Raw genomic sequence first — 18,149 nt, forward strand, 5'->3', positions numbered from 1 at the left:
TTTAAAAACCATATATCCACGCGTTCGCTGGATCATACTGGATCTTGTGATATAGGCCACGCCCATTTCCGGCTAGACTTTTATTTGTGGAAAATTGTGATTTATCAAAAAACAACTTTTTCGAACTCCTCCTAGACCGTGCGTTGATCTGCACGAAACTTGGCACATAGCATCTCCAGACCAACCTGCATCTGCACAGTATAACTGAGGGTTATCTTAATAACTTCAAGTATGTTAGTGAATGCACCAATTCTTGTACAAACACATAAGCGAAAGAGAGAACGTGAAATATTTCAGTTTGTAATACCTATGTTTTAAAAATAAACCTTATTTGTATCAGTTTGCAAAAGATTTGCAGATGTCAGTGGGTAACCCATCACAGTCAATTTATTGTGTGTCAAAGTTGCATTAAAGATAGGTTTCAAATATTTTCATGTGTTAGTCAAGTGCTGGATGCAAAGTTCTGATAAATGATAATTGAGAATTGGCTTTCAAACATCAGCAGCAGTCATAAAATTGACATTATGGTTTTCTGAACGTTGGCGTTTGATTGATCAATCATCCATCATTCTTGGAACCTTTTAGGCATCCATCTGCAATAATAATAAAGTATTCCCAATTCTAGCAAACCGCCTAAAATAAATCCCATTTTGACTCAAAATCCAACACATACTGACACATTGTATTTTACGTTAAGGTGGAGGTGGTCCGGATGAGCCCAGACGGTGTTGTGAGTTGGGGGGACGACCTCAGCCGAGCAAGCTGGGGCTCTCTGGAGAAAGTGGCTGAGCGGAGGTACTCTCTGAAGCTGTTCGCAGCCAGGCCCTTAGACTCAGGGGTGTATCGGTGTGTGGTCAGTGTGTATGCTGGAAGAGCAAACCCTGGCCCTGCTACTCCTGCAACACTCACCCAGAGGTCTGAGGGAGTCACCGTGAACCTCACGAGCAGTGGTAAGTTGTTGTACTTACGTCCTCAGTGACACACAGGCTTCAAATATCAGTGATTACCCTTTTTCTCTACTGGTGATAATATTTTCTGTGTTGATTTAGCCCAAAAAATTCTAGTAAATTCATAAAACTTAATTTTAACATAAAACAATTTTTTTCTGAAAAATGTTTTTTACTGAAAACAGAACATCAGGGATAAATAATAAGTCAGTGTAGTATTCCAGTGGACAAGGTGGACTGCCCCAACTGGAATCTGGGGTTTGATCATCTACATATTTATCAGCTGTTCAGTTTACCCTCTATAAACTTTTTGAATGTACCACTTCCCTCTACAGATGTACTAGTTGCAGCTGTGGCTCAGCTCCCTCGAGGCCCCCTGTTAAAACGAGGCAGCACCATCACCCTGATCTGCAACGCCACCGTGACAACCACAGGTCCCGCCCAGACAGAGGTGCAGTGGCTGCGTTGGCCAATCCCTGTTATCAAGAAGAAACAGAGCCCAGCCTCTGATGTTATTCTCCCAGACCCCCCTGTGGATGAAACCCCCAAGCTGGTAGCCAGCCTCATGTACGACGGTGTTGCAAAGATCTACACCAACGGTAGCGAGGTTAGCGTCGACCGCCTGTCAGCTAGCAGCTACAGACTGAGGGTCCACGCAGCAACAATGGATGACCAGGGCATGTATGTGTGTCGTGCCCAGGTGTGGGGTCAAGTCCCACATGGAGGCTGGTACAACACAGGGGTCAAAGCAGAGTCAAGTCCAGTGACTGTGTACCTTTATGCCAGAGGTAAGAGTCTCCCAAGGATGTGTTTTCTAATGATCATAGGATCGTGGAGAAATGTAACAGATTAAACAGAGACTCACTTTATAAACTATCAGAGCTCGGTTCTCCTTCTCCTTCCTAGGGATGAGCGATATGGCCTTAAATTCATATTGCGATAACGATATATATCACGATATATGAATTATTGTAGAACTATTCTAGAACAGGTTACATATACCCTAAGGAAAGCCAAACTGCTAAATGTATATATATATTTTTTAAAGAGACATTGTATGTAGTTAAAAGAGACATTGTATGTAGTTAAAAGAGACATTGTATGTAGTTTTGAGAACATTTAGTGTGGAAAAACTGTAATTATAAAACATAATGTTGCAGATGAAAATAATTCAAGTAGTTGCAGAGACAAAGAAAAAGCTTAAAATATTGGGTTTATTTCCTTTAGTGCAAACCATTCTAAAAGGAACTATACTTTTAGCCCTTGGCTCTTAAATGCCAACCAAGATGCAGAGAACAGGATAAACTGGAGTATGTTCAGCGGGGAAGTCCCACGTCTGCAAACAGCGGCTGCCAAGATTCCAGTCGTCCGTTATATAGTGAATTGTCAGGCTGATGAAAGGCTCCATGGTACGGCTGCACCGGTCTTTTTCACCAGTTCCTCCGTTTCGCTTTCAGCCATGTTTATTCAAGATGACAATGCGTTATAGCCGGTTACAGCAATGGATGTATTAAGAGAACAGCTCGTGGCGCTAAATTTTGCAGGTAGAGTGCGTCATCAACATGCATTATTGCGAAAGTGCAATGTAATTAAAATCTCTATAGTAGGCCAATTTTTTGTATTGTTTATAGTGCATATCGTTTCTATAGCCCATAACTACTTCACACTCCCACAGTTAAACACATTCCCATCTGGAAGCTGGAAGCCCATACAACTACAGGCTGATCTGTCAGCTGCTGAGCAGCTTCACTGGAGAAATTCAGGGTTAAGGGGCAAGTGCTGCTCTTTCACCTCAGAACTTTTTTTTTTTTTTTTTTTAAACCCACACTGTGTCATCTTTGTGTGGGCAGTGTGTTTAGATGAACTGTGTTTTGCTTATCTCCGTTGCGCCAGAGCGCAGAGGAGCAGGGCAGCAGAGGTCTGCCAACAACCATTCTGCATTATGACAACTTTGACTTTTCATACATTAAGTACATTGTGTTGAATATACATTGTGTTATATATATTTTTACTTAAGTGAACTTTTGGATGCAGAACTTTTACTTGTAAGGAAAGGAGTATTTTGTATTTATTGAGTAGTTTGCTTAATAATTTAAATACTTCTTCCACAACTGACCTTAGATCACAAGCTGGAGGGTAGGTAGGGCATGGTTCCCCTGTGTTTACATCTTGAATATGTACAAATGCACTTTGTCACTTGTTTCTTACCTGCAATTCAATTCAGAATGGATTCTAAACTCAAGGACCCTGAGGACCATTTTCTTGATTGATCCGCTGACTATTTTCTCAATTAATAGTTATAATCTATTAAATGTCAAACAATTGTAAAAAGTGGCCATTACGATTTCCCCAGAGCCCAAGATGTCCAACTAACGCTCCAAAATGTTATTTAAATTTATTATTTAAAGTAAATAAAGCAGCAATTTATAACATTTGAGAATCTGAAACCAGAACATCTTTGGCATTTTTGCTTGACAATTACAATTAATCAATTGTAATAACTTTATTCAATAACTCATTCATCTAAAAGGCATGTTTGATGCTTTCATATGTCAACACTTTCCCTAACCTTAGGTTGGAGACCTGTTGGCCAAGAGACTAAAGAAAATGACCACACCCAAACCAGCAGTAGTTTTTTGTGTTAGCGCAACATCACAATTAATTGGTCTATTAGCGCAGTGATAATCCATACACTTACACATGGTAGCAAAGGTAGTGTGTGAACCTTCTCTCTCTGTTCTACATCAGTGGGAATCCTAGACTGAGTTTCCAGCAGTAGATGACTGAATCACCAGAGCAAACTGTGCTTTTAGTTTAACAGGACAGTTTATTAACTTGCTTTTCATTATGTGTGTTGCCTAAATGTTTAAAGTACTATATAAAACGTTTATATCTGCATTGTTTTGAACCGATAGAAAAAATCCAAGTTTTTTTTCCTAATGGAGACTTTTCTACTGAATGTAGCCTACTGCAAATATTTATCCTTCCCTATTTGAAAATGTGTTATAAGACAATTCAAATTATGGATTTTTCTTTTACAAATGTCAGTTTACATTCTTTTCTCTGTCATTTTTTCTTCTCCCAGCTGCTGACCTCCTCCTCATCCCTTTGGTCATTGGAGTCTCCTCTGCCTTGTTTGTGGGCATCGTCATCATTGCAACGGTAACCTGTTGCTTCATGAAGCGACTGGCAAGGCAGCGCATCCCAAAATAGGTGTCCACTGCCGCCGCCTGTCTGAAGTCTGAATGTCCGCAAAGAGGTGATGCACAGAACATAATGGATGAAAAAATGAAAATTACTGCCAACCTGGTTTTCTGTGTTTTGACCTACCAGTTTAACAATCAATGCCAAAAAATTCTGTTTTATATTCTCTCGTATTTTTATATCTGAACCTTCTCTGAAAACACAAATGTTAGTGATTGCTGTATCACGCACCAGTAGGCGTAATAATCTAGATTTTTGACTCTCCCATCCAACGACCCCTAGTGGGCAAAGACTAACACATTGGATCTGTTTCCACCTTAACAGTAAAAGCTTAACCCACCTTTTTAATAATCTCTTTGTCCCAGCCTGTCATTCTGTTTCAAATGAAAAAAGGGTAAAGATACACAAGATATGCAAGATCTTTGTGATGACGTCAAAAGTAAAGAAGGTACTGCAGGTTTGTTTTGCGTCTCTCAGATGTGAAGAATCCTGTTCTATAAAAACAATACTATAAAATTATTGTTTCTATAGAAAAGCAAAGCAAACTTCCCCCTCATAAGTCATAATATGATTGTTACAGTATAAAAGTACCAAACAGTTTCTTAGCCTGCCAAATGTTTTGTATGACGCTGGGAATGCAGATCGTCCTACAGTACATAGAGTAATAGTTGTATTTTCACACAAACAATATTCTGTGGTTTTAAAAATCGTTAATACTGTTCCAGTTGTTCCTCCCCTCAAACCGCATGTTTTTCTTTTATTACATACATGTTTAAATGTCTGTGCATGGTTGGGCCTCTAGCACTGCCACTGACAGTCACATGAATGCTATTGCAGCAGTTCAGCCTCCAGAAATGTAATATGAGCAGGGACCTTCCACCACTCTGCATGTAAACAAAGTATCTTTCTGTTTCCTAATAAGGGAGCCGCTGGCTGGGGGCTTTCTGATGCCAAGACCAATTGAGTACCAATTCTAAACAAATGCATTCCTCGCCTGTGACACTTCACGCTGAAGTGAGATTTCTTTATGGACTTGTATAGATTTGATAAAAAGAAATGGAAGAGATATCCATTGTGCACTGAGATAAAATATGTAAATATTGTATGGAGTTTAGCTGTTTTATTTTTCTTAATGTGAGCAGGACTATGCTGTCTTTGGCAAAGCACCTGTGTTTAACATTCTGCAGCAGTCTGTTCTGCTCTTTTGAAGCACTTAGACACAAATGGGACTGGGACCAAAGCCCCTTGGTACCCTTCTTTGACTTGACTTTTTTTCCAGCTAAAAAGTCACTTCTTTGCTGTACTTGAGTGAATACTTGTGTGTTTTTTCTCTTCTCTTTTGTGCGATTTATGGTTTCTTTGCTCTTGTGACTGAAACAGAAAAACATTACTGTGTAAAAGAATCCCCTGTTTGTTACACTGAATAACAGAAAAACTATTGTTGTTCACACTGTTTAGGTTACTTGTCCCCAAGGTGAAAATCTCCTAAGCAGCTCATATGACCGGGTAGTTTAGTCAAGTCTCACTATCTTAGTCATGTGGTTTAAGCCACATATTTCTGCAGCCAAGACTTATTATGACCATAGCTCCTGCTGCTAGCCCACAGAAATCTGTTGGACAGATTCACTGTGTCTACACTCTTATGAGTGAAATCCATCCTCCTTTTCCTGTCCAAAGTAACATTAAAAAAAAGTTTTGTCATGTGAGCGTGCCCACAATGTGTGATCACTTAAAGTTAGCTACATGTTTGTGAAAAGGAGAAAGAAATGAACATTTGTTGTATCCAGCTTTTGCCTCTCTCATGAAATTATTCCAAGTCATTTTTTCTGCTTTTCTAAATTTGTTTGCAGTGAGCTATACTTACTTACATAAGGTATCAGTCTGTCTTTACTGTCTGTCTCTGTGTCCTGGTGGCTTTTTGATTTGAGAGTCCCTCTAAATCTGCTTGTCCTCCCTAACCTGTGTGCTCTAAACCCCCGATTATAAATGTTGTTCACGAACATTAGGGAATAAAATCACAACTCGCTTGCTTCCTGGGCCACTTTGTTCCAGATCAACTACTCAAAGCTGATTTGTTCACCCCACATACCCACCAACCACATGATTACACACTTGCACACAGATGCATGTGTACACACAGCACAGCAGTAGCAACAACAGCAGCAGCAGCACAGTGCTGGCTGGTATTTCAGATGAAAGTAAGTAGGTATCTGCGTGTTCATCTCTAATCCCTGTTTATGGCTGCAGCCTCTGCCCTTCCCCCTCTCTCAGTGTGTAACCGATTTAAGTGTTGCTTGCTTTCGATTCTTTTCAATTTCTGTTTTCTGAACAATACAGTCAGCTGTTAAAGTGTAAAAGCTGCTGTCTAAGTAGTGCTTATGTTTGAGGATATATTAAACCCTTTCATGAAGGTGTTAAGTTTTGTTTGGACTGTTTACTCATGCTTTAATACCACTGTTCCTGAATGCATCTTGATGCCATCGAAATATAAAGAGGCGGGCTAATGCTCATCGTTTCTTATGGTGCTTTGGCAAACCTGCCAGTTGATGAACCAATAAACCACTCTGTATTATTGATGTCACTTTGGTTTTATTTATAACTTCATATTCTACTGCTAAAGACAAAAATCAGTTTTCAGCAGAGTATCTGGAAATTCTGTGTGGAGGGGAAAAAAATCTAAGTGTTCTTGTTATTTGAGCATATTTTCCATCTATATAGTATAAAAAAAAAACATAACATATCTTGTGGTTGCTGCAGTTTTCAAGTTAGGACCAGCCAAGCAGAGGTTTGTATTTCAGCTCAAGTTGATTTTCAGCACTTTGGGATGCAGATTTGGACAGTTTAAAACTTGTCTGATATTGTTACAGACTAAGATGTACTAATGCAATCATAATAATAGTACAAATATCTAATTTTCCAGGTCCTAATAAATATATTGTACATAGCTCTTGCTGGGATGAGAAATTCCTGATAGAAAATTCACAAAAAGAAGAAAACATGATCTCATCCAGAACAAAAACACTAAACACTTAAACTGCAAGACAGAGCCAAAGTCGTGGAGGCTTTTACAGTATAGTGAGAAAGCCTGATGGTTGAGCAAATGTTATTGATGCATCTATACTGGCTTTGTCACATGCTCAATATTGCATATGAAAGCTTTCATTTAATTAATTTATTGTGTAATTCATCCATTAACATGTAATTTAAAGTGCATCACAGCTGCAGAATCAATCAACAAATGAAAATATATTTCTACCATCAGTATACCAACGAAAGACTTTTCAGTCTGTTGCTGGATGATTCAGTTCCATTTGCAAAGCTAAATTAAAGCTGCGATAACCAATATTTTTTATATTGAAAAGGGATCAAATGGATAAAGTAACAGGATTCACTCTGCCCCTTTAACACATGCTGTCATTCCCTGAAATGTGCAGGGACATTTTCTGCATGGCGTCATGTGTAAATGGGAGCAGGGATCAATATGCAGGGAAATCTGTCCCACCAATGTTTCACCTCAGGACTGAGTAACATTTCAGGGTCAATGCTGATATGGCTGTGGTGTGGTTGCAAGCAGAAACATAGCAGGGATAAGCACTGTTGGGATGTCCCTTCCCCCATCTATTCTGGCTTTGCCAGGGCAAGTGGGAAAAGGTCCAAGGCGGAAATGTTCCTGAATGTGGGAATTGTGAAAATCACTACCGGTGCCTGAAAAGTTATTCCAGTAATTTAATAGGAACTATGTGTGGAAAAGGCTCACAAACCAACAGATAATTATCCCCTGACTTTGCAGTTTACCTCAGATTAGATTAGATAATTCCCTTGTTACAGCAGCAGCGGGTTTCTACAATAAAACCAACAACAACAAAAAACCTTCAGCGCTACAGAGCGTTTTAGCCTATTTCAGCTCATTGTTTTGGTTTGCTCTCACTGCTCTCATCAACCTTTTTTCTAGCCACAGCAGAGCTGTTTTCAGCAAAGAAGCCACAGTGTGCTACTTGCCCAGCACCAAACAGCAGACAGACAAAGTTGGCCACTAGTTAACACAGTGGAGCATTTAGCTTTTATAATTGTCAGATGGCATCTTTATGCAAGGAGTATGGAAGCTTATCAGGCTTAAAAACTAACTAGTCAAAGTTTGCACTACTTAATTTAAATGATTCTGCTTGCAATTTAACCGTCTCTGCTAACATCCCCCTTGGTAAACAGTTTAAATATTTATGCAATGAGGTTTTTCCGTGCTTAAATCAGATTGTTAAGCATAATTATTCTGCTGCTCTAAACAACATTTTGCAAGATATGGAAAGATGGATGGTTCTCCCGTGTCTATTCAAGCCTTTATCTCTTTTGTTAAAATTAATGTGTTACCCAGGATTCATTTTGTGAGCTCTACGTTATCTTTTGCCCCTCCTTCTGATTGTTGGCATAAATTACAATCCGCAGTATCTAAATTTATCTGGAAAGGAAAGCGGCCGCAACTTAAGATGTCTACAGAGGAGGAAGGAGGATGGTGGCCTCTCAGTTCCCAACTTTAAACACTATTTTTGGTCCTTCATGTTAAGGCCCCTCCTTACTTGGTTTGACCCAGATATGTGTGTTTGCTGGCATGCTTTAGAAAGTGCTATGACAGAACCATGGTCACTCCATGACGTTCTTTTTGCCAATATCTTTAACAAAAGTATCAGCTACGGTTTGGCCCCATTATCTCCCATCTTATCAAAACTTGGAGATTGTTTGAAACATTTTGCCGTTTAGCATGTAACTGGCATACATTTTCTCCATTGTTCAACAATACAGCAATCCTGATTGGTGGGAAACCTATAACAGCTTCATAGTGGAAACAGAGGGGGGTTCATTGACTAAAAGACATTTTAGCGAGGTTGGCTTGTTATCTTTTTCTGGCTTACAAAACGCATTCAGTCCCCCACGTTCCTCAATTTTCTTTTACCTTCAATTAAGATCAGCACTCAAGGCATACAGTGTCTACTATCGGGAAATTATTTACTGAACAGCCAAACACCTGTGGTATGGTATCTAGGCTTTATCAGTTTTTGGTGATAGCTGGACGCTTTGGCCTTCCTATTGAAAAGGTCTGGGAACGTGATTCCCCAGACCTGAGCATCGATTTTAACTGACATGATGCATGGTCTAGCATTCCATGAGTGTCACGCAATCCAGACCATCAGCAGATTCACTACATTTTCATCCAGGATATATCTCACCCCTGTGAAAATGCATCACATGAAAGTAATTAACAGCCCTTTATGCACTTTCTGCCCACTAAAAGCTACATATCTTCACATGATATGGGATAGCTCTCCTGTTGGTCAGTTCTGGAACAATATTGAATCCAAAATATCTGCCTTAATAAATGATACTGCACCTGTTACTACCAGTGTTTTGATTCTGAATGATTTGTAAGTGCTGTATTTGCTGGACTTAAAGCTGCTAAGAGAATGATTGCAACCTGTTGGAAACCACCTCATGACTTGTCTATTTGTACATGAACCCTTTCCTTTTTGGATATCATGTACTGTATATGGAGCTCTCAACAGCTCGCATAAATGGAGCGCCAGAAAATACTTTGGACTCTTGGCTCAACATTGCTAACTCTTAGAAATCCATGCTGTAGATTTGTACTTTAGCCTCCTTATTTCTATCTGTGCATGTGTTTGGTCCTGTATGACTTATGTCGCTCTGTCAATGTCTTGTACGTTTGTTTGTTTGTTTGTTTATGTGTGTGTTTGGGCATGTCTTTCTTTTTTATTTCTAATTTGTAAGTGGCAGACATCATCCTTACTATTGTGTTTTTATTAGGTCTCCTCCCTTCCCGTCTTTCCGCTCTGTGTTTTCTTGGTCCTGGGACACGTTCTTATATCTCAGCATATTGTTTAATTTGAAAAGGCACCATGTGATGATGCTCTGCCATCCTGTGTGACTGTTCTAAATTAAAATATTTGATCACAAAAAAAATGTATTATCAGATGGCCAGAAACCGAACTTGCTTCATGTCTACTGGGTGTGTTAAAAGGCAACCTTCTGCTAAAACACCTTTAAATGGTCATTTATGTCATTGTTGACTTTTCAACTTGTTCCTCTATACTCCTAAATTCAAATAGTGGCCAAATTCTGCTTTAAAGAGGGAGCATTAAGCAATGTACATTTTGCATTCATCCAGCAAAGATATCATTTCAAAGTGAAGGAGAAGATGGAGAAGTTGGCTCATTAATGGCTAACACAGACAATTGCATCCATCAAAGAAAGAATCACTTTATTTATGAATTCCTCATTGGAGAAATTCAATTTTTAAAACATGATAGCTCTTTTTATGTAGAATTTAAAAGAGAGCTGGAGATAAAAAGGATGTCAAACAAAATGGAAAAAAATAAAAATACAAGAAACAGGAGATTTAATTTTCAAGTATAACATTTGATGAACTATGTCAAATGGAAACAGAAATATATTTATTTCTACTATTGACACTGTGTCTGTCCTGCTGTGCCTCTCTGAGCTGCCTTTGTATTACAGTATATCAGTTTACAGAGCATTACGTCACTAATGCAAACACTGTACCAATGTTAATCCTCTTCTTCCTGTATGACTTTAGAGAGATGTGGCAGGCCGACAAACAGACGCTTTGTGGCAGACTGATAAGACGCTGCACTGCCTGTGGTTGGTTGGTACCAACATACTGTACCTTCCCTCCCAACCAATCCCTGACAGCTGAACCAACGCTGGGCCAAGGCAGGATTAAACATGCAACACACACTGCAGGCCCCGTGCCCTTACTGTGGCAAAGCTTGTTCAAAGTTGTCACTAATTTCACCTGTCTCCTGTGAAATGTTTTCTACAACCATGACCAACTTTGTAATAAATAATTCTATGAAATGCAATTTTATAAATTTTATTGACACAGAGTTCTGAGTTCCTGGGGGCTTATTATTACAACATTTAAATACATTTAATATTTCAAAGAATTGGCTTCTGTAAAATAGCATACAACTCATGAAAAACCTATACAGTACATATTTTCCCTCTATTGATTGTGTTGTGCATCACCAAGAAGCCATGAGGTGTGTAGCATTAAGACTGGAAACAGGGGGAAACCGCTAGCCAGTCAGGACTTTTGCCTACGAGCCCTTATTAATCTCACAAATTAACATGTTGGATCTTGTTAGTTTGATCCATACACAGCTCAAAACTTTGCACATTTAGATTTTGCCTGCCAATACAATCTATTAATGTGCAACAATTTGCTTACAGTACAATATTCTATCAGGCTATTATAATAATCTTTAAAGGACGTTTTACACAGCCTCAATTATTAAACAGTATTTCCTACTATTAGTACAAATAAAAACTAGGAATAATTCAGAGGTCATAGACTTGTGGATAACATCACACCTAAATAACAACATAAAGACAAAGGTAAAGACAAAGAAATCTTTACACACAAAAACCCCCAGAAAACCTTATATATTTACGTCTTTCAAGTTCCTTGCTCTCTCCTGTGTTCAGTCAATCGTGGGTTTCAGATCTCCATCCTTTCATCATTTATCCCTCCAGTGTAGGAGAAAAGAAGCATTAGCTCTGGTTGCTGCAGGACCACGATCGAGGTGTCACCAACTCCCAGAAGCTATTCTGTTGAGAAAGAGTAGAAGAACTGGTCTAAAGATGGTAACATTATCTGTAACCCTTTTATACATTTCATCTTTATGATGTAAGCATCCATTTATCATCACTTAATAATCTAATTTACTGGATGTCACCTCTATTTTTAGACTGCAGTTATCTGTGTTAAGCCATTGTTTGTGTGAGAATGTTGCCACTGGCTTTAGAGGAGACTTTAGCTGGTAGTTCATAGTGGAATAAGTATGTTAAGTACATCTGTGCCCATCTGTCAGGCAAATCCTTTACATCTGTGACTTCATCAAACGCTTTGGGAATGAAGAACAGCTTTTGAAGGGTAAAATACATGTCAGATTCTTTACAAACGTGCTGTTACTCAAAACGTGGCTTGCCTACGGGGGTTATGTATGTGAATTGGGTGAGTTGTCTTTTTAAGAACAAGTTTGTGCGCTTTATGTGTGTCTACATAGGCACATATGCCCATGAATGACTGGACATGAGAACAGATGGCAAAGCCAGGATGATGAGACAGGGAAAGGAGTTATGGTCAGATTCATCTGGTTGCTGGAGTCTGTATGATGTCCAACATCAAAGTACTTAAGCACTAGTCATGTGATGTTGTTAGGTAGTATTTATCTTTTTTATAGTCTTTTAGTCTATTTTTTTGTATGTCAAGTTTATTTACCCACTGCCCTTTTTTCCTTTAAAGTACCTCAGAAACTGGTGTTCAAAGTGCTGTTTAATTAGGTCATTGTAGTGCAGCACACTGAAATAAACTGCTGTTTCTTTTAAAATCTTCATACATGCAGTCACATGTTTCTGTTTATGTACTGTGTCTGTAGCTCTGTCCATTTTTGATCTTTTTCAATCATGCAGCTTCCCACTGAGCCTAAACCCAGTCCAGTGGGATAGTTGTTCAAGCCAAGTCATAACAAATCTCTCAGAGGAATCTCACAGTTTAGTTAAATATATTTTTTATATCTCCTGCTGATAAAAAAGGGTCACAAAGTGTACTTTCTGTCAGGTTTTATTGATTTTACTTCAACAAAAATCCCTGTTTCTGTTGCCAAGAAAATCAAATGTTTTATAAAATGGGAGAGAAAGAAAGCATGTTTTTGAAGCATGTTTGTTTCACTATAAAATAGAGTGATGTCTGTCTTGTGGAGCTTTTTGAAGGCCCGACTGATTGACCCACTGGACATCTGCAAGCCTACGAATAAGCAGGTCTGGTATCATAAAAGGTAGAGTAATATGATAGAGTAGAATCAACATCATCCAGATATGAAGAAAGGAGTTAAACAAGCATAAGTGTGTTCATAGATGGCCTAATCAGTCCTAGCAGTAGGTGGAGTACGTACCCCTGTCCGAGGGCAGTGTATCTGGGCGTACCACTCCTGGCAGTACAGACACATCTGGACACCCTGACCGAGGAAGAGACACGCCCACATGATGACGTTAAACACAGGGCTCTGTCGCTTGTCGTTCATGGCAAAGTTGAACATCACTAAGAGAGGATGACATGAGGAAATGTTGTTGCTGATGACTGTCTTTTTGTGTAAGAAGGAATACATCTGTAGTTAAATAATAAGTCGATGTGAGACTGCTAGTACATGTAAGGACAGGGACAAACAGTAAAAGCTGAAAAGTGAAACAATTCAACATTATATCAGATTGACAACCCAGAGCAAAGGACACAATGCACAAGTGTACTCTCTTTAAACATAATGACCATCATTCCCCTGAAAACAGCTACTCAATGGGTGTTGGGGTGAATAATTACTGATTTTAACTTTTAAGGCTTGAAGGCACAGTCCAGAATGTAGAAGAGGAAATTTACATCTTTTCAACAAGCCATTGAATTCAGAGACAGTGTTTTAATTTTAGCAACAGTAATGAGGTTGACATTCAATATGTTTCTCTCTTTTTCTGTCTCCTTTTCTTCTTTTATTTGAAAGCCATGAGTACAGTGCTGCTCATGAGTACAGGAACCCCTGCTTAAATTGACTAAAAAGAGGAATAAAAACTTAATCTTTACCTAGAGATTGGAATGGGGTACTGTCAATAAAATCATCTCTCAATGTAAATCAAACCAGCTATTAGGCTATGTGATAATGTGGGGCTATTTTAATGCCAAAGGCCAAGGGAACTTTATCAGCATGCATAGTATCCTGGATCCATGAAACAACTGGCCTTTAAAAATAAAAATCTGCTTGCCTCTGGGAATTTAACATAGGGGTGTCTATACTCATGCCCCCTATATTTTAAGGAACAACATTTATTTATTTATTTATGATACATTATTCATTCCCAAAGAAAATTAGTGTCCTTAAAGGTTGGATTTTTTTTTTTTTAATTAAGCATTAAAATCAATTTCCAAAAGAAGATTTTTTTATTCCTCTCTTTAGTCAACTTAAGCAGGGGTACCTATATTTATGAGCAGCACTGGATGTTACCAAATGTTTTCCAGCAGCCAGGTTAGACCACCAGATACCAATAATTTCTGTGTTTATTAATGTAAAGATTGTTCCCTGAATAATGAGTACAACCCTCACCTCCGAAGAGGGCAAAGAGACAGAACATGACGGGATAGAAGAAGCCGAAGCCAATGGCCAAGGCATACTCATGGACGACAGCAGAGACAATGAACACAGAGAGCATGGCGGCTGTTCGGAATTTCCTGTTTGACAGCTGCAGGGATCAGAAGAAGAACAGGGAGAGTGTTTGGCTCAGAGTTCATAGGTCAGGCTGGTTTAATAGGGAATATGTTTGACTAGAATTACAGAACAAGTTAAACTACTATCTGCACTGTATCATGTAATATGCTGCTTTAGAAATACAGACAAAATTCATTGGGACTTAACCTAATTGTTTTGTTTAATATTATTCATTGTACTGTATGTACTTATAGTTTACTGTAATGGCACTCTACTCACCCAGAGGAAGTCTCTGTATCCGTAGTAATAAAGCCAGTCATGAACAACTACATTCCAGGTACGGTAATAGTTGGCGAAAGACGTTGAGTTCCACCAGTCCTAGAAAATCCCAGTAAAATGAGATTACTGCTGTTAAATAATTCACAATGATTTTTATAAGTTACACTGTTGTTCTTCTTAAATGAAATATGGCCTAAAAACTTAACTAGATTTTTAGAGTTTGGAGAGCTGATAGCATACGGTGCTTCCAACTACTTTAGAGGTAAACAGTTTGGACTCCAAGTTAGCGGGAGTCTTTTAAAGATCTTGTTCATTTGTAATGCAGAACAACACAAATATCCAAAAAAATCCTCCAACCTCTTTTCAACAGATAATCGGTGTCAGGTGCACATAATCATAAAGATACAGTAGGGCACCTAGCTGATTTCAAAGAAACAGTGTGGCCACATTATCACCACAGGAAAACAAATAGATATACAGCAAATGAAAGCTTCAAAAGACTACTTCTAACTTGACTTAATTCAGGTTTTAGGTGCCACACAGATTCTTCTTACATCAACTTACAATCCGTAAAGCTCCTTACTGTTATTGTACACATTGAATCAATCTGCCAGTTTAAATCGGTTCACAACTTCGGACTTGCAGAAACACATCAGTCATCAGCTAAAGCATTAAGTCACAGAAGTAAGTCATAGCTTGTTCAAGAGCAAACTGTATCAACAGAATATAATGATGAAAACGTTAAACTATTTTGGCACCATCAGGCCACCCTGCTGTAATCTCACGTCATTAATCAAAATTTCCCTATCTGGAAACGCAAGCATATCTGAAAGTAATGTGTTCACAGGAGAGATGATGCCACATAAAATGAGCCACGCCACTCACCTTGTAAAACATTCTGTCAGCAAAACACAGCAGCTCCCCGAAGAGGTTGAGCCAGCAGTGCAGGAAGGCAAAGAAACACAACAGAAAGATCATTATACCTGAGACAAACGGAGAGAGAGAGAGAGAGAGACAGAGAAAGTTTATGAGAAACACTTTTAGTCATTGCTCCCAGCTTTCTCATAAGAACTGCTATTTTACACTGATGCTCTTATGTCAGCACTCAGAAAGCTACTCACTTAAAGGGAGTAATAAACATGCCAGGCTTCAATACCTGTAACCGATTACATAATAGCATATTTAATCTTATCAATGACTTCAAAACACTAGAGAAATGTTTCCTCTATTCCGATATTAAGCAATACATTAACCACCACTGACTCATGCAGATAAGAGATTATAGAGGTTGTAAGTAGTAGTGATGTTACAAATAAAGATAATATGTAAGTTACTGGCTATGTTAGCCTTATGCACACACATATTTTTTTACAATGTAGATTTTATAGTATCCATGGTAAACATTATTCTTGCAGCGTTTTTACTTTTTTAATTACTTTTTAATCAACTTACATTTGCACTACCGCTATAAGTACATGCACTTTATTATAGTGACAGCTCTCTGTTGTGTTGGTGGCTAGGCTATAACTTTACAGCTATGTTTTTATTCTTATGTTTCTATTCTTTATTCCTATGTGTGTCAATGTGTCGTATAAGCTACTGGATGCTTAAATTTCCCCCGGGATCAATCAATCAATCAATCAATCAATCAATCAATCTATCTATCTATCTATCTATCTATCTATCTATTATCTATCTATCCACCTTATATTTCTTTTTCGTTTTACACAACTTCTTTCTAATATTGCTTGAAAAATCTTCCAGAACAAGCTTCATGTAAGTAGAGAATAGAAAGAGTACCTGGTAATATTGAGTGGAACACGGCCAAAACCATTGATCGTTTACTCAGAGGCTGGTTGTTCTCAGGTCTGAAGACGGGCACACAAAGACGGACCAGGATGAAGTAGCCGTAAAACAGGCATCCTAAGATCTGCAAATTGAGCGGAAAAGGAAATTGAATATGGAGCAAACTTGAGAATCACAACTAGAAAATCATAGATAGTGGTGTGATCTAAGATATCAGATATTAAAGCTATTACAGCAAGCACCTGTAGTTTATGACTGCTTCACGTTATTACACGAGTGCTGTGAACAATTTAGGTCAGCCAGGTCATTAACCCCACTAAGAGCTTCTTTGTTTTCTTACTCAATCCCAATGATAGGTAAGAAGTGTGAAAATGAAAAGGAACTCTCTTGATCTTACCATGCCGAGTGTGATGCCAACGTACTTCCATCTTATGTGGGTATTCCTATGAAGAACAGACAGGATGTCACTACTTGCAGTTTGTTATGTGATGTGAAATTAGCTTTGATTGCCCACTCAGTATAAAAAATAGGCATTTTTCACAGCAAACCTTTTGGTTTATCATAGCAGGAAAAGAAAAGGTGTTACTCATAACATTAGCAATGGCTCTATTCTATTCAAGTGTCCCCATAAACTGTAAAATAACAGTGGGATAGTGAGCCAGCAGGCACAATACCAGGATCCTGAAACAGAACAGCATAAAGGAATTTAGCCATTATTAATCTTTCTCTGTGACATGCCAAAATATCTAACTTGAAAAAGGCTTAAAATTCTACCAGCCTTTTGTTGTTTTGTGGAACAAGGTTAGTAGAACATCCACTCTGGTACATGTCAGTTGCACTCACATTTAATAGTATCACTAATTAAAATAAAGAAGGATAAGCAAAAGGAATCCAGGTCAAAGGTCTTACCGAGGGTATGATTCCCTGTAGATAAGCGTTGGACAGAAAAGGAAGTACAAATAGCTGGAAAATGTTGGGAATCTGGGACTTTCTCCTGAAAAGCAAAGACATGTCAATGAGTAAAAACATCACAGTAGATGGGTCCAGTTTTGAGTCCTAAAATCTTGCAGTAAAATATCTTATTAACAGTCACAAGTCGTCTTGAATGATTAAAAAAAATAAATGAGGGGTTCAGTAAAAAATAGATCACTTATGGTCTGTGGTTCATTAGCTTCTCATTTAATTTTTCTTGTTTCATTATGTAGCATAATACCATTGCCTTTAAAAGCTTTAGTTTTACCATTGCCTTTCACAGCAGTTACACTAAAGCTTAACTGTGCCCTAATGTAGGGACCTTCTAACAAATGGCTGCCTTTAAAATTAAACAACAGAGGTTTTATCACAAAATCCTTAAGCCTCATTTTGTGAAGGTGTGTGCCGCAAAGCCTCTAATCTCTTTTGCTGAGTTATTAGCTGTACTTCAGTCAAGCTCCAACTTTTAAGTAATGACATTTAAAAATGCTTTAAGAAAAAAAAGTATATAATAAGTTTTGTAAAAATGTTACTTGGGTAAATCTGTGTTTAAAAAAATGAACTAATATACGACTCATTCCAAAACCACATTCAAACTGTTTACATTTCTATAAAAACTGCATTATTCAGGACTATACAGTTCTTCCTCCGGAAAGGAGGA

The 18,149-nt window shown here is 38.3% G+C and overlaps 2 protein-coding genes across 2 annotated transcripts in view; one reads left to right on the top strand and one right to left on the bottom strand.

The window, feature by feature from the left end:
• The window catches only part of igsf8 (immunoglobulin superfamily, member 8), a 15,087-nt gene extending 8,355 nt beyond the window's left edge, over positions 1-6,732 (top strand). Inside the window, exons 6-9 of the mRNA XM_032514747.1 lie at positions 698-950; positions 1,283-1,735; positions 4,033-5,967; positions 6,002-6,732. Coding sequence (XP_032370638.1) covers positions 698-950; positions 1,283-1,735; positions 4,033-4,160 — 834 coding nt within the window. The 3' untranslated portion in view covers positions 4,161-5,967; positions 6,002-6,732. The remainder of the gene's footprint in view (positions 1-697; positions 951-1,282; positions 1,736-4,032; positions 5,968-6,001) is intronic.
• A 4,638-nt stretch (positions 6,733-11,370) lies between these two features.
• The window catches only part of soat2 (sterol O-acyltransferase 2), a 16,308-nt gene continuing 9,529 nt past the window's right edge, over positions 11,371-18,149 (bottom strand). Inside the window, exons 9-16 of the mRNA XM_032514748.1 lie at positions 17,426-17,510; positions 16,914-16,959; positions 16,511-16,640; positions 15,596-15,693; positions 14,711-14,809; positions 14,330-14,465; positions 13,136-13,281; positions 11,371-11,789 (exon numbers count right to left, since the gene is read on the bottom strand). Coding sequence (XP_032370639.1) covers positions 11,733-11,789; positions 13,136-13,281; positions 14,330-14,465; positions 14,711-14,809; positions 15,596-15,693; positions 16,511-16,640; positions 16,914-16,959; positions 17,426-17,510 — 797 coding nt within the window. The 3' untranslated portion in view covers positions 11,371-11,732. The remainder of the gene's footprint in view (positions 11,790-13,135; positions 13,282-14,329; positions 14,466-14,710; positions 14,810-15,595; positions 15,694-16,510; positions 16,641-16,913; positions 16,960-17,425; positions 17,511-18,149) is intronic.

This window comes from Etheostoma spectabile, chromosome 4 (genome assembly GCF_008692095.1).
Source record: "Etheostoma spectabile isolate EspeVRDwgs_2016 chromosome 4, UIUC_Espe_1.0, whole genome shotgun sequence".
Classification (NCBI taxonomy): domain Eukaryota; kingdom Metazoa; phylum Chordata; class Actinopteri; order Perciformes; family Percidae; genus Etheostoma; species Etheostoma spectabile.